This window comes from Furipterus horrens, unplaced genomic scaffold (genome assembly GCF_987537825.1).
Source record: "Furipterus horrens unplaced genomic scaffold, mFurHor1.1.pri manual_scaffold_17, whole genome shotgun sequence".
In the NCBI taxonomy this organism is placed as follows: domain Eukaryota; kingdom Metazoa; phylum Chordata; class Mammalia; order Chiroptera; family Furipteridae; genus Furipterus; species Furipterus horrens.
Genome location: NW_028327187.1, coordinates 9,433,323 through 9,449,688, shown reverse-complemented (window position 1 = coordinate 9,449,688; position 16,366 = coordinate 9,433,323). Strand labels below are relative to the sequence as shown.

The following is a 16,366-nucleotide window of genomic DNA, read 5'->3' as shown; positions in this document are numbered from 1 at the left end:
TTTTGTTCCAGCAATTCCATTGTTAGGATTATACCCGAAGAATCTTGAAACACCAATTCAAAAGAACCTATGCACCCCTATGTTCATAGCAGCCCTGTTTACAATAGCTAAGTGCTGGAAACAGCCTAAGTGCCCATCTGTAGATGAGTGGGTCAAAACACTGTGGTACATTTACACAATGGAATACTATGCAGCAGAGAGAAAGAAGGAACTCCTGCCATTTGCGACAACATGGATGGAACTAGAGAGAATTATGCTTAGTGAAGTAAGCCAGGCAAAGAAAGAAAAATAGCATATCATATCACCTAATACAGGAAACTAATCGACAACACAAACAAATGAGCAAAATTGAACCAGAGGCATGGAAACAAGGAACAGAGTAACAGTTACCAGGGGGGAGAGGGAAAGGGAGAGAAGGGGAAGGGTCTAGTCAAGGAACTAGCATAAATGACCCATGGACATGGACAATGGGGAGGGATATGATTGTGGGAGAAGGGATGGGCTGGGTCGGCCGGGGAGAAATGGGGGAAAAAGTGGGACTGCTGTAATAGGAAAGCAATAAATAAATAATAATTAAAAAAAGAAATATAATAGAGGAATATATTCAATGTGACACAGTGGAGGTGCAATCAACAAAATCCAGACTGAGGGAAACTAATCTACAAACAACCTTGTTTGTGCTTATCCTCAAAATTTCAACATCTGCTCTTCAGTCCTGACTTGCAAATAAATTGCAAGACAAAAGCTTTGCAAATAAATTAGAAGGGCAAAAATCAATTGCAATGTATACATTTTATTTGGATCCTAGTTTTTAAAAATCAAACACTTCAAAAACCACCATTTGAGTTAAATCATATGGTTCTTGACTTTTTTGACTTTGGGTGGTGGGCGCATAATGCAATACACAGATAGAATTGTACACTTGAAACCAATATAATTTTATTAGCCAATGTAACCCCAATAAATTTAATTTAAAAATATAAAAGAAGCCCTGCCAGGTGTGGCTCAGTGGATTGAGCACCAGCCTGCAAACCAAAGGACCGCCAGTTCAATTCCCAGTCAGGCACATGCCTGGCTTGCTGCCCAGTTCTCCAGTTGGGGGCGTGTGAGAGGCAAGCACACATTGCTGTTTTTCTCCCTCTCTTTCTCTTTCCCTTCCCCTCTCTCTAAAAATTAATTATTTAATTAATTTTTAAAAAAGTATAAAAGAAAAAACACCATTTGAGACCATCAGGATAATTTGCATACTAATAAAATATTTGATGATATTAAGGAATTGGTGGGGTTTTTTTAGCATAATAATAACAGTTTGCCTATATCTACCAAAAATTCTGCTGGGGTTTTGATTGCAATTGGAATTGATTTAAAGATCAATTTGGGCCCTGGCCAGGTAGCTCAGTTGGTTAAAGCATCGTCCTGATACACCGAGGTTGCAGGTTGGATGCCTGGTCAGGGCACATACAAGAAGCAACCAATGAATGCATCAATAAATGGAACGACAAATCGATGTTTCTCTCTCTTAAATCAATAAAAAAAATATATAAAAAAGATCAATTTGGGGAGAACTGGCATCTCAACAATACTGAGGTTTCCAATTCGTAAATATAAGCTATTTCTCTCTATTATTGACAACTTTTATTTCTATCATCAATGTTTTATAGTTTTCAGCATAATGTATACATAGTTTTATTAGATTTATACTTAAGCATTTAATTGTATTTCCAGTGTGATTGCAATTATAAATCCTAAGATGAACTCCCCTTGATAGTATTGTATTATCCTTTTTATATATTGCTGGATTTGATTTGTTAATATTTTGTTGAGGATTTTTATATATATGTTCTAAAAGGATTTTGGTCTGTAGTTTTCTTTTACTATCTTTGGTTTGGTTTGGTGTTAAAGGAATCCTGGCCTTATGGAATGAGGTAGGAATTATGAAATCTCTTATTTTCTGGAAGTACTTAGAATTGGTATTGTTTCTTCTTAAATATTTAGTAGAATTCACCAGTGAAACTGTTTGGGCTTGAATTTTTTTTAGGTCTCTTTTTTAAACTGAAAAAAGTTCTTGAATAGATGCAGGACTATTGGGATTACCTAGCTCTTCCTGAGTGAGTTTTGATAGTTGATGTCTTCTAAGGAATTGGTCCATTTCATCTAAATCATTGAACATAGAGTTATTTGTGGCAATTCTTTATTACCCTTTTAATAATTTTCTTTTAGTTTGTTATCTGGAGTACTTCTACAAAGAAAAATCCCATTCATCAGTATTTGGGTACTCTGAGTTCATACAGGAAAGGCAGAATATATGTTTGATTCTTTCCTTTTAATTAACTGATTTCAAAATGAGGACGTTGCTTCTTAACATGCTCTACAGGTCACTAGTGAGGTTTTTTGTAATATAGTTATTAACTTGTGGATTTAAGTATATTTAATGTATTTGAGTCCACTTTGGTTATGATTTTTATTTATGCTCAAATCATGGCATTTTTAAATAGTAGGAGCCTCTTTAAGGTGGCAGTAAGTCAATTTGGCATGACCTCAGTGATCATTGAGACCATCTTCACTTTCTGGTATGACAAGATGATTCTGGGTGAATTTGTACATTTCTTGCTTCAGACAAGGTATCAACCTTTCTCCAATGAGCTCTCCTAGCTCCTTTACACTGCTACTGAGTGAGTCATAATGAGTACTGACCAATGGTTTTTTAAAAAAGGAATAGAATATAATAGAAAACAGTAGAGCACATTCTGTGTAGTATTTTGTGAAACTTGTTTTAGTTATACTGTATATGAGGTCTGTGCAGAAGGTGTCCAGCCATGTAATATGAAAAACAGAGACATTTGTTGAAGAAGATACAGGATCCAAGAAACATTGTACATAGGACAAGGACACCTCAGTCCCCTTCGAAGTAGGCACCTTGGGACCTCACACAGTTCTCCCAATTGCCATCAGCTGCCCCGTCGTATTTTCCTGAATCTCATCGATGATCTGAAATCTCTTCCCTTTCAAAGGTGATTTTAGTCTTGGGAAAAGCCAGAAGTCACAGCATACCAAATCTGGGCTGTAGCGGGCTGAGTCGCCTGGGTGATTTGATGTTTTGCCAAAAAACTCTGCACAAGACATGCTACATGAGCAGGGGAATTGTCATGATGAAGCTGCCAATCACCAGTGCCCAGTTGCCCATAGCTGTGGCCTTCTGAATCATCCGAATATTTTCCGAGGAGGAATGTTCAAGCTTAATGCAAAATTTGATGCAGATTCATTGCTCTACTTGCCCCGTCATTTTGAATGCGATATTCACACATTACACACGCTCACTTAATGGTGTCTACCACCCCACTGACTAGTACAGTGAAGTTGTCATTGTTCACACATGTGCATTCCAGACCACTCTTCTTGGCTGCCAGGTTACATCAATGTTGCACAAACCATTCTCATTATATTAACAATGGCTGGAATTTTTCTGGACAGACTTCGTATATGTACATTCTGGTCTGTGATGTAAAATGTATTTATTACAATGTTCATGGTCAAATAAGTTCAAATAGTACTGAATTAAATTATTCTCTTTAAGTTTTCATTTTTATCCTAATTTCATTCTTAATATGATGTGCTCATAGTAAAAATTTAAAGGCTTCAAAATGGTATAAAATGAAAACTTCTCTTATCTCTCATTTCTACTCCCCCAAGTCAGGACCATTAAAATTATTTGTAAATAAATGCATATACACACATATACAGTCCAACTTTTATTGAGATACAATTTATATACATTATAAGTGATATAATATAAAACACACAAAATGTGATCAAACTCTAGGTATTAATGTGAAACTAGTTTGTTCACCTCCAGACCTTGGATATATTTTCATACTAAATACTTCTCTTTATGTGTGCATAACCTGCCATTGCAGGAACGCACATCATTTATATATTCTGTCCCACAATGGTCATTTCAGCGGTGTCCAGTTTGACTACTACCTAAAAATGCTGTCATGAATATACTTTCCATGTTTTTACATGCTTCTGTGGTGAAATCTATAGCACAAATTCCTAAAGATAGAACTATTGAGTCAAGGGATGCATGCATTAAAATTTGGGTAGATATTACCAAATTGCCTTCCAAAATATTCCTACTAGTTTACATTCCCACAATCTGTGTATGATGGTTCCATTTCTCCTTGTCAACATCAGTTTCTTAGACAGCTTTTAAAGCTTGTGCAATGTGATGAAATTGATTATCTTCGTGCAGAGGCAGGCAGGCTGGCAGAGTAGTTAAGAGTGAAATCCTGGGATCCCAGCAGCTACATCTGATTCTGGCTTTGCGCAGAAACTTTATCTTTCTAAGGTTTGGTTTCCTTATCTGAGAACAGCAATGACATTTCTATCTTGAAAGGTGGTTGTTGTAATAATTAAGTACGTGCCTTGGACGTAGTAAATGTTGATGTTAGCAGTTTATTTACCTTTCAGTATTTAACATTATAAACTTAAAATTCAAAGTATTTTTTTGGCGAGAATAATAAGTAGAGTCACTTAGTGGTCTAATCAAGCTTTTTGAAGGTTGAAATGTGAATTGACCCACAATTCATTCTTAGTAAGGTTCTTTATTCTTAAATCACATTTTATTTTTCAATTACAGTTGACGTACAATATTATATTAGTTTCAGGTGTACGCCGCAGTGATTAGACGTTATTATATAACTTACTAAGAGATCATCCTGATAAATATCATACCCTTCTGACACCATACATAGTAAACAGAATATTACTGACTGTATTCCGTATGCTGTGCTTTACATCCCCATGACTGTTCTGTAACTGTCAATTTGTACTTCTGAATCCCCTCACCTTTTTCACCCATTCTCCCAACCCTCTCCCATCTGGCACGATCAGAATGTTCCCTGTAACTGGGTATTTCTTCTCTGTTTGTTTGTTTATTTTGTTTTTAGGTTCAATTGTTAATAGATATCTATTTATTGCCATGTATTGTTTATATTTTTGATATTTTATTTCCTTCTCCTTCCTCCCCTTCCCGTCCTCCCCCTCCTCCTCCTCCTCTTTCTTCTTCTTCTTCTTCAAGGCCCTTTAACATTTCATGCAATACCGGTTTGGAAGTGATGAATGCCTTTAGCTTTTCCTTGTCTGGGAAGCTCTTTATCTCTCCTTCTTTTCTCTTGCTGCTTTTAAGATCCTCTCTGCGTGTTTAACCTTTGGCATTTTAATTATAATGTGTGTTGGTGAGGGCCTCTTTGGATTCATCTTGTTTGGGACTCTGCACTTCCTGCACTTGTGTATGTATTTCCCTCACCAGGTTAGGGAGGTTTACTGTCATTATTTTTTAAAATAGGTTTTCAAATTATTGCTCTCTCCTCTTTCCAGCATCTCCGAGATGTGAATGTTCGTATGCTTGAAGTTGTCCCAGAGATACCTTACACTATCCTCATTTTTTAAAGATTCTTTTTGCTTCTTCTTGTTCTGATTGGGTGTTTTTTTGCTTCCTTATATTGCAACTCGCTGTTTTGGTTCTCAGCTTCATCTACTGTCCTGTTGACTCCCTGTAAACTGGTCTTCATTTCAGTTAATGTATTCTTCATTTCTGACTGGTTGGTTTTTATGGTTTCCATGTTCTTTTTTATGTTGTTGAAATTCTCTGTAAGCTCATCTGCTCTCCACCTAAGTGCCTTGAGCATCCTTATAATCAGTGTTTTCAACTCTTCATCTCGTAGATTGCTTGTCTCCATTTGGTTCAGTTCCTTTCTGGAGTTTTCCTCTGTTCTTTCATCTGGGCCGTGTTTCTTTGTCTCCTCATTTTGGGGGCCTCCCCGTGTTTGTTTCTGTGTACCAAGTACAGTTGCTACATCTCCTGGGCTTGGTAGCCTGGCCCAACGTACTAGGTGTCCTGTAGGGTCCAGTGGCACAGCCTCCCGTTCACCCAAACTGGGCATTCCAGACGTGGCCCTCCATGTGGGCTGTCTATACCCTCCTGTTGTAGTTGAGCCTTGATTGCTGTTGGCAGGTCAGTGGGAGGGATTTACCCCCAGGCCAATCGGCTGCAAGGACTGGCTGCGACCACTGTGGAATATCAGTTGTGCTGGGGTCCAACCCGCAGAGCAGGACTTACTTCAGTGGGGTCCGCTGCCTGCTCAATCTGCCCTTTGAATGTGTTGCTTGTGGAGGCAGTTCGGTGGTGCTTTGATGTGGCCTGAAGCTGTCCACTGAGTGTGTTGGTTCTGGGGCCTCCCAGGAAGGGCAGACCAAGGTCAGTCACTGCCTGCGTTCTGCCTGGGGGCAGCCAGAATGAGCTACAAAGTGATCTGCGGATGGATGCTGGGCTTGGGGGTGCCCAGGAAAGGCCAAGCTGCGAACCAGGGCTTGCTGCTGCTAGTGCCGGGCCGGAGGCTGCTTAGTGAGAGGTATGAGACCTGCCACGGCGAGATGCAGCTTATTTGAGAGATTTTAGGAAGGTCTGAAGCATGAGTCAAGAGAGGCCATACGTAAAGGAAAGCCACTGGAAACAGCTTGAGTGGGCCCATAAGTTGGTGGGGCAGGGTCTCAGGGAAGCACCGGGTCTGGGCAAATGTGTTAGCCAGGTTGATGGAGTCTTAGACATGGCGCCTTCTTGCCGGCTCTCTGGAGAGAGGGCTCATGAAAGAAACACTGACCTCTGCCCGCACTTCTGTCTGGGAGAAAGCTGCCTACCCCTCCCCACTCTCACCCCAATGCCAGACACTTCAGTTCCTCCTGGTATGTCCCTGTGCCTTTCAAGCTGCTGCCTCAGCGCTGGAGCTCAGAGGGAGTGAGTCTGAGTAAGTCTGTGTGCAGGCCCTTTAAGAGGAACTGCCTGGGACTCCAGAAGTTTTTGTCTTCCTTAGCCTCAATCCCTACTGGTTTTTACAGCCAGAAGTTATGGGGACTTATCTTCTTGGCACTGGAACCCAGGGAGGGGGTGCCTGGTGTGAGGCTGGGACCCCTTGCTCCTCAGGGGGGACCTCTGCAACCCAGATATCCCTCCCGATTTTTATCTGCCACCTGTGAATGTGGGACCTGCCTGTCTTGATGCGGCTTCTTCTTTTTATCTTTAGCTGTAGGATTTCTGTTCAGCTTGCTTTCAGGTGGTTCTGAATGATGGTTGTTCTGTAGTTTAGTTGTATGTTTGATGTGGTTGCGGGAGGATGTGAATACCGCATTTGCCCATGCCACCATCTTCCTCAGTAAGGTTGTGAAACCTTCCCGTGTTAATGTGGGTTGAGTTAGCAATGAGGGAGCGAAAGCATGACTTGCATGTGCTGGCACCTTGCCAGGGCGTGGCCACTGTACAGTTGCTTTCCGAGACACCATGTCAATGTCCATTGTGCGATGTGTCCATGTGTAAAATCACTGGCTGGGTATTATTGCAAATTCATGGAAAACGACTGCTACGTAGTGTTGTTCTAGAACACCTTATTGACATTCTTTCTTTTATATCTTAATATTTTACTTTAACTTTAAACACATATCCACTGGCAGTCAGTGATGTTATTCTGAGCACTTGTCTAGGGCTTGTTTTAATTGTGAAAAAGAGAAGAGATTTTAAAAATGGAAAGAACTGCATGTTTTATCTTGTGTTGTTTTATTTTAAGAGAGACAAAAAGAAATTTGTTAAGGTCAGTTATCTGAAGGCTTCTTCATGTCTTATCACCCTCAGGGACAGGAACCTGACGGAAAATATTTCAGTTGTTTTATTTTATTCAAGTTGTCATTTTAGTAACTGTGTTTCAAAAGTATATAATATGCTATGTGATATGAGTGAAACTGACCCCATATAAAATGATATGCAAAAACACAGTTATTTAATCACATTTACTTAGTTACTACTTAGAATCAGATGTAAGAGGAACTAGTATGGAAATCAGAAAGCCTGTTGGCACAATGAATGGAAACCTCTGCTCATGTTATTAATCAAAACCATTGTATGAGAACTGTACTGGAATGGTGGGTATTAATATTTTTCTGGGAGTTTAAAAGTAAATAGCCATGTTTTTGCCACCTTTATAAAGTCTCTCAGAACTGAAATAGGCTCTGTTTGGATTTTTTTTTTTTTGAACTGTGGATAATTGGAAATCAAAATGAACACAGAAAATGGCCACATGGGGAAAATCCCCAGGTTCTTAACAACGGAAAGCTTGATATGGTCTTGCTGGGATTAAAGTGTGATGGACACAGTGAATCCTATGAAGTGTTAATTATGATCTCAGAAGCTGAGATAAATCCAGCAAGCAGGATGAGCAGGAAGCCTCATCCTCCTTTTATTAGGATTTAAAAAGTTACCAGAACAGGGGGTGTGACATTCCAGCCAACAATAGGAGAATTTTACAAGTGAAAGAATTCTTACAAAGTGTGATTAATATGTAAAATACAGCCAGTGTAACTCCTGGTTTAGCTAGCACCTATCAGGGAAGCAAAGCAGACTCACTAATCCTCAATGCCAGCTCCATTTTAAGACTTCATTAACAAGGAGACAGATGGAGTACACAACAGAACTCGCCATTCCCAGGATTCCACGATCCAGTGGCCTTAACAGCCTAAAGCTGAAGGCGGAGACAAGATTTGCTCATCATCTCCTGGGTCATGGGATGACACCTGGGCGGAGGGGCATGAGAATGCCCCTACCCAGAGATCTGTGTTCCTGCAACAATCCTATAAATAAAAAAGTTCAGTAAATAGTTGATCACATAGATTAAAATAGATCACGTTTTTAAAGCTATACATTGATGGCTCTTTTTCACCGGAAAACATCAAAGGGGAGACATGAAGGGGGTGTTGTAAGTGGAGACCTGAATGTATGGAGAACTAGGGGAAAGGATTCTCCCTTCCTTCAACCATTTGTCACTGAGAACTCCTAAAATCTTGGCTTAGGCTAAGGAAAGAAACCAGGCCAAGGGTATGCAAAGCAGAGAATGGGCGTGAGCCAAGACTGGGTCTGGGACTGGTGCCAACCGTAGTACAGGATTTAGGCTAGGCTGTACCTAGGGGCACAGCTAGCCATGTGATGACACCAGGGAGCTGATATGTGCTTTGGCTTATGTTCCCTGCAGTGTTAGTATGGAAATTCTAAAAAGTTGGGCATACATAGCATGGGAACCAGATCTGTCAGCTAGCTCTTCAGAGAAGCTCAACATACAGCCTTCATTAATACTAAACGTGGGATCATTTCAAATCATTTGCTACAATTACCAACAAATGACCCTGAACTCTTCTTCCATCTTACAGTGCTAAGTACATCCAGCCACATAAGCAGCAGGGAATAGGGATTAGGTATTGATGTATTGGGCAGGAAGTGCATTGTGATTCAAAGGGAAAAAAAATGGCTTCAGAGTCAGACCCAGGTTTCATTTGGTCCATTATTTGTTTTCTATGTTACCTTGGCCAAGTAGCTTAACTCTTCTGGGTTTCAGTTGCTTCATCTGTTGAATGAAGGCGACAATAGAACCTTGCTCACTGATATGGTGTGTACAGTAAACGAGACCATTTATGTAAAATGCCTGGCCTAAGAGAAGTCCTCATCCTGTGCTGTCTCCTCTCCCTCCACGTCTCTCTTCCCCTCAAGTTTCTCTTCTTGTTACTGGTACAGGCCAGTTAACATCTGTATCTTCCCTACCTTTTTGTGAAAGAAGGCCTGTCGCATTTTAAGACAAAGAGCTTTAGGATTATAAGAAGCACAGGGGTTATAAAATATTACTAAGTATCTTTCGGATAAAACTCTTTTAAAATACATTTCATAAATTACTGAAACTGAACAAATGTCCTTTGGAAAATTACCTTTCTTTTCAGGCTCTCAGACCATTTTTTAAAGAACTTCTTATATTTTTTTTCTTATACGTGGAGAGGAGCAAATGATTAATAAATACTGTAAAGAAATATTTTAATGAGGCTAGCTGTGGTCCCAGATGGGAGAAAGAAAGCAAAAGCTGGCATGTTAAGTCAATATTGGATATTTATTTGGTTTTCTTGGGCAGCTACATTGCCTTTCCTAAGAACCTATAATATCTGTTTTCTTTACTTTCCCTCTCTTTACATATTTCAAGTTGTGAAAGCAATTTGAAATTTATAGGAGGCTGATCTGCTTCATTAGGTTAAAGGATTATGTTTCTCATTCCAGTGTGAAGGACAGACAGACACACACATGAAGCTGAGAATCTCCTGTCCTTCATGACCTGAGCTGAATAGTGTTGAGACTTACAGCTGTCCTGCAACTCCACCTTGCAATAATCCACTAAAATGATTAACTCCAGGATTTCAGGTTCTGGTTCTTAAACTCCAAAGGGGAGTCTTGGCCATGTTGATATGTGGCAGACCTTGTGAATATTTTCACTGCCCTCAGTAGTGATGATATATTAACCAGACCACAAACAAGGCTGGAGTTTCTTTGTGAGTTGAAATGTAAATTCCTCTGAGCCTGGCTTTTAAATTTCCTATGATGAGGATGAACAGGGATCAAGTTGTGTGGTTATATAAATAGCAATGCTTTTCTAGGAATATTATTGTGAGCAATCTGACTCCTCTCCGCCTCTGCTGCTGTCTATCAGGACAAGAACAATGCTTCCGATCTGTATGATTTGTATTGCTCCAAGCTCAGTGGTCTTTCACAGTATCACAGCTGAGACAGAGCGATCGCTTAGGAAAGACATACTGTCCTATAGTAAGACTGTGGAGGCATTGTTACCTTGACATACAAGAAACAGGGGAAATGAAATCTGTCTTTCTGAACATTTTTAAAAATTTACTTTTGAGAGCAGTTTTAGGGTCACAGCACTTGAGAGGGAAGTGGAGAGATTTCCCATATACACCTGCCCCTCACCTCTGCACAACTTCTCCCATTATCACCAACTCCCACCAGGGTGGTACATTTGTTACAGTCGATGAACCTGCATTGACACATCATCATCACCCAAAGTCCCTAGTTTACATTACGGTTCACTCTTGGTGTTGTACATTCGACAAATGAATGGCATGTATCCATCATTACGGCATCATACTGCGTACTTTCACTGCCCTAAAACTCCTCTTGTATCCCACCTACTCACCTCTCTCCTCCTGGTCCCCACCCCCTGGCTAACACTACTCTTCGTACTGTCTTCTTTCACTTGCCTTTTCCTCTCTGTCATAGAGTTGGCACCATACAGTTTGTAGCCTTTTCAGATTGGCTTCTTTCATTTAGTAATAGGTGCATTTAAGATGTCCCATGTCTTTTCGTGTCTTGAGAGCTCATTTCTTGCATTGTCTGGATGGACCACAGTTTATTTGTTCATTCACCCAATAAAGGACATCTTGGTTTCTTCCAAGTTTTGGTAATGATGAATAATGCTGAAAGAAGATCATATTTCCAAGCCCTCAGCTTCCTTTAGTGTTATTTCCTAAAAAACACTTGCCTGAGAACTACCCTATGTTTGCCTTTCCCACTCCCCTTTCTTAGTCTCTCAAAAGGAAACATATCTTTAAAAGGCCACCAATGTTATTATACTACTTTGATTCATGGTGTAAAAATCCTGGGGGCTAAACAAAGCAACAATTTCAAATACTGATATCCAGTAAACTAACTTTCTTTCTTTCTTTCTTTCTTTCTTTCTTTCTTTCTTTCTTTCTTTCTTTCTTTCTTTCTTTCTTTCTTTCTTTCTTTCTTTCTTTCCTTCCTTCCTTCCTTCCTTCCTTCCTTCCTTCCTTCCTTCCTTCCTTCCTTTCCTTCCTTCCTTCCTTCCTTCCTTCCTTCCTTCCTTCCTTCCTTCCTTCCTTCCTTCCTTCCTTCTTTCTTTCTTTCTTTCTTTCTTTCTTTCTTTCTTTCTTTCTTTCTTTCTTTCTTTCTTTCTTTCTTTCTTCTTCTTTCTTTCTTTCTTTCTTTTGATATCCAAGAACTCAAGGCCCTATAACCTACCCCTTCCCCATCCATTTCATTAAGAGATGCATTTCCAATAAAATTTTGTTTTATGCTTAATAACAATAATCATACTGTATATTTTCATGTTATTTTTATCTATTGTGTATAATAATAATTGAAATTATGACTCAAGTTGGAAGATGTTATATTTGGAGCCTTATGGTCAAAATGAAATAAAGATAACTCATTTTCTATTTATGGACATATTTTGTTGCAGGGAAATTCAATGTGGTGATCGATAGAGGGTTTTCAAGTACAAATATACTTTATGACGGAATACAGTTCTACGGTGAGAATGCAACAGACATTTTATTTTGGAGAAAAAGGAGCAATGTAAATTTTCTGAAGGTTAAAGAAATGTTAACACTATTGTTGGGCTTTGTGTTCAGTGTATGATGGCAAATCCAATAAAAATCTTTAAAAGCATGACAGTATTTTTTAAATAGTATATATATATATATATATATATATATATATATATATATATAGTAGAGTAGAAATTACAATGTTTGCAACCATTTAAACATGATTAAAGATATAGATTTCAACCTAAAAATGTGTGAAGGAGTGCATAGCTTCTCAATATTCGTATAGGGGTTATGTGATTAAAAAATTGAAGCCCTCAGTCCTATTGAGTTGTTGTGACGGTAAGGTATAATGTGTACAAAGCATCTAGGATAATCCTCAATTAAGACTGCTATTTTTCTGAAGGACTGAGTGCTAATTTTAACCCTCTTTCTTCTTTGGGATTTGGTCCAGGACATTTGTTTTCCTCTGCACTTTAGTTTCATTGTCTACATGAAGAATAACACAGATGACTGTAAAACACTTTGATTATAGGAAGTTAGATGAGCATGATTGTACCTAACATCAATGATAAAGTTCATAATAATGAGCCCTGGCTGCCGTGGCTCAGTGAACTGAGTGCCGGTCTGTGAACTGAAAGGTCACTGGTTTGATTACCAGTCAGGGCACATGCCTGGGTTGTGGGTAGGTGGAGTCCCTGAGGTCCCCAGTTGGGGATGTGCAAGAGGCAACTGATGATCTCGCACATTGATTGATGTTTCTCTCCCTTTCTTTCCCTCTTTCTAAAAATAAATAAGTAAAGTCTTTAAAAAAAGGTCACAGTGATGAAAATGTGAGTATAGGCTCTGTAAGTCAAGGCATACAGCAGATGTTCAATGAATGCTTGTCTGATTATTGAATGAATGCTATAGGGCACCTTGTTAGAATGAAAGACCATCTACCTATTCATTGGGCACCTACCCCTAACACCTGCATTGGTGCTTTTTAAACCCATTTTGGGCATTCTCATAAAGATAGGAAGGGTATGTATTAAATCCTACCCTGGGATGTAGCTATTTATTAATTTTCAGGAGGGTTTCCTCATTGAACTCTTTAGCATACAGTGATACAGTATAGTAGTTAAGAGCAGTGTCTCTCAAACCAGCCAGGCTAGGCTCAGGTTCAAGCTGTGTGTCCTTGGGCAAGTCACTTAACCTCTCCCTGACTCAGCTGCCTCATCTTTAAATGGGCACAATAATAGTACTAACCTCATAGGGTTGTTTCAAGGATTAGGGAATGGGGTTATCGGATTATAGGTTGTATGGAAGGTAGAAGAATGTTCTTATGGAAGATGTCATGTCCTAATCCCTGGAACCTGTGTTACCTTGTGTGACAAAAGAGACTTTGCATATGTGATTAAATTAAGGATATTGAGATGGGGAGATTATCCTGGGTTATTTGGTAGGACTTTCTAAGTGAGGGAGGGAGACGGGACAGTCAGTGTCACAGTGATGGACAAAGCCTTGATAAGCCACTGCTGGCTTTGAAGATGGAGGAAGGGGGCTATTACCTAGGGGGTGTGGACAGCTTCTAGAAGCTGGAAAAGGCAAGAATATAGATTTTCCCCTTATAGCCTCCAGAAAGGAACACAGCCCTTCTGACATCTTGATTTGGGATCAGTGAGGCCCATTTCTGATTTCTGACTTCCAGACTGTAGAATAATACATTCGTGCTGTTTCAAGTCATTGAATTCATGGTAATTTGTTATAGCAGCAATTGGACAGTAATACAGGTTAATTAGCCATTATTACTCCATTTACAACCCCTTCACTTCTGGCTTTTTAAAAAACTTTCTTCACAGGGCAATGTAACCTTAAACAATTCTCCTTTTGCCCATGCGCATACTGTACTATTTTCCAGGCCCTACCTACTTGTAATCTCATGGCAGACACCTGTTAAGAGCAGGCCCTCGTCTTCTTCAATGGACCGTGGACACTACACCTCTTAGGTTAGCTGCAAGACAATTATAACATCCTTTTTCTAGGTTTTCCACTTACACATGGAAAATCATGTGTTTTAATCAACGGCCTATGCAATGAGTTGGGTCACAAAAACCATGCTCTTAGGTTGTGTTCAGGAAAAAGTGAAATCCTACTTATCTTTTTTTTTTTCTTTGTGTGTGTGTGTGTGTGTGCGGCAGGGGATTCTGAGCTTGACCTACAGGTCCTGGAATAGGAGTCACCCCTGCAGGTCGAAGACCCATGGGAATTAGAGCGCCAGGAGCAGGAGAAAGGGGAAAAGGTAGAGAAAAAAGAAGTTGGTAGGTCAGAGGGAGGCTGGAAGGAAAACAAACGGACAATCCAGACAAATAGTGGTAAATGAGAGACGGCCTCCCGCAAATCGCCTCCCGGTTTCTGCTCCAGCGGCAGAAACTTTGCACTTAAGACTCCGGCGCCCTGCACCTGCCCCTGGAGGCCGGGCCGTGCCCGCGAGCCTGGGGCAGGCTGGGAAGCCTTTCTGGGAGAGCGGCCGTCCCGGCGGGGTGGTCGGGAGCTCGCAGGGAGGAGTCAAGGGGCCGAAAGCGGAAAGACTACATCTCCCAGGCCGCCGCGCTTTCCAGCTGGAGTCCTAGGGCGCTGACTGCTCCCCAGTTTCCGTAGGGAAGCGCCGGGCCACCTCAGCTATTGTACGCCGCGCTCTCGCCCTCCTCTTCCCCTCGGATGTCCATGGAGGAAGGCTACGTTTCATTGCAGCCTCGGCTTAACCCCTCCGGCGCCTAAGAGGACGACAGGCAGGCTCCCTGGGACCAGGAAAAACTCTCGGGGGCCGGAGGACTCCGGGAACCAGACCCTAGGGTGTAAGAAAGACAGTTGAAGAAGCAGCTCGAGTGCTCGGGCTCCGTACCAGCGGGGCGCTGGGGTGGGGAAGAGGCTCTGGCTTTAAGAAGGGGGCGGGGACAGTACAAGCCGGGTTGCCCGCGGAGTTCGGCAAATGAGATCTGCGAGCTCGGAAGCGAGGAGCAGCAGCGAGGAGCGAGGAGAGAAGAGAGGCGGCTCCCGTCCCCAGCTCTGACCCCCGCCTACACGCTGGGCGGGCCGAAGTGTCAAGTTTACAATTGCTTGGAAGGATCCGGCCGGTCTTCGGAGGCGAGCCGGGCTGCGGTTTCTTGCTGCCTTTCTGGGGAGGCGATTGCTAGGGGTTATGTTGATTGTTGGGCTGTGCCCAGCCGGATCCCACTGCATTAATTAGCTCTCCCAGTCACCCGGAGCCATCGCCGCCGCCGGGTCGCCCGTTGCCGGTACAGACCAGCCAGTTCCCCCAGGAATCTCATTGGAACAGGTACCTGTCTCCAAAGGGAGGGAGGCTGCGAGCGAGTCATCCCATCGACTCCCCCTACTGTGCCACTGATGCTCTTGGTCTTTGTATTTTTCCTTTCTCCTTCCAGCCCCCGCCGTCAGAACCATGGGGCATCCCCCTCTGGAGTTCAGCGACTGCTACCTGGACAGCCCCAATTTCCGCGAGAGGCTCAAGTGTTACGAGCAGGAGCTGGAGAGGACCAATAAATTCATCAAGGACGTGATCAAAGACGGCAACGCGCTTATTAGCGCAATGAGAAGTAAGTGGAAGGCTTCCATGAGGTGTTTCCTTGATCCGGCGGCTCTGGTCTTTAAGCTCTTCCACACCGCGAAGGGAAGGGAGGATTTATAACATCGGGCCTTTCCCTTTAGTGGCCTTGACCTTGTAAGACAGGATCTATAGCTGTGCCAGGGACTCTCTTGCTCTGCTTGTTGTTCAAAAGGGACAATCTGCCTGTACTGTCAGACATGTTAAGCCCCCGTGTCTGTTCCGGGGGTCATCCAAGCTGATCAAGTAACTGCCTCAGCACCTCCTAAAGAATTGGGAATTACAGTCAACAGCTTGAGCAGTGGTTTTGTCCTGGTCTCTAGGTGTGTGGGGGCAGTAAAACATTCCCCATGGCAAATTATTTTTCTAAAGAAAGCACCTTCGCCCCAGTGATTTTTTTCTTCTTTAAGTTTCTGAGTTATGGTTTTGGTTAAGGTCAGTCTAAGCTCAGAGTTATTGGATGGCTTCACATGCCACTGAATTCCGCTCGAGGGTGGAACAAACAAAGACCTGTTTAGTCCCTGGCACAAGGAGCCCAGCCCCCCC

General features: G+C 41.6%; 1 protein-coding gene across 1 annotated transcript in view; it reads left to right on the top strand.

Annotated features, from left to right (window-relative positions):
- The first annotated feature begins 15,140 nt into the window (after positions 1 to 15,140).
- Positions 15,141 to 16,366, top strand: part of OPHN1 (oligophrenin 1) — a 237,036-nt gene continuing 235,810 nt past the window's right edge. Inside the window, exons 1-2 of the mRNA XM_090264307.1 lie at positions 15,141 to 15,535; positions 15,642 to 15,812. Of these exons, the coding sequence (XP_090120433.1) occupies positions 15,659 to 15,812 (154 nt within the window). The 5' untranslated portion in view covers positions 15,141 to 15,535; positions 15,642 to 15,658. The remainder of the gene's footprint in view (positions 15,536 to 15,641; positions 15,813 to 16,366) is intronic.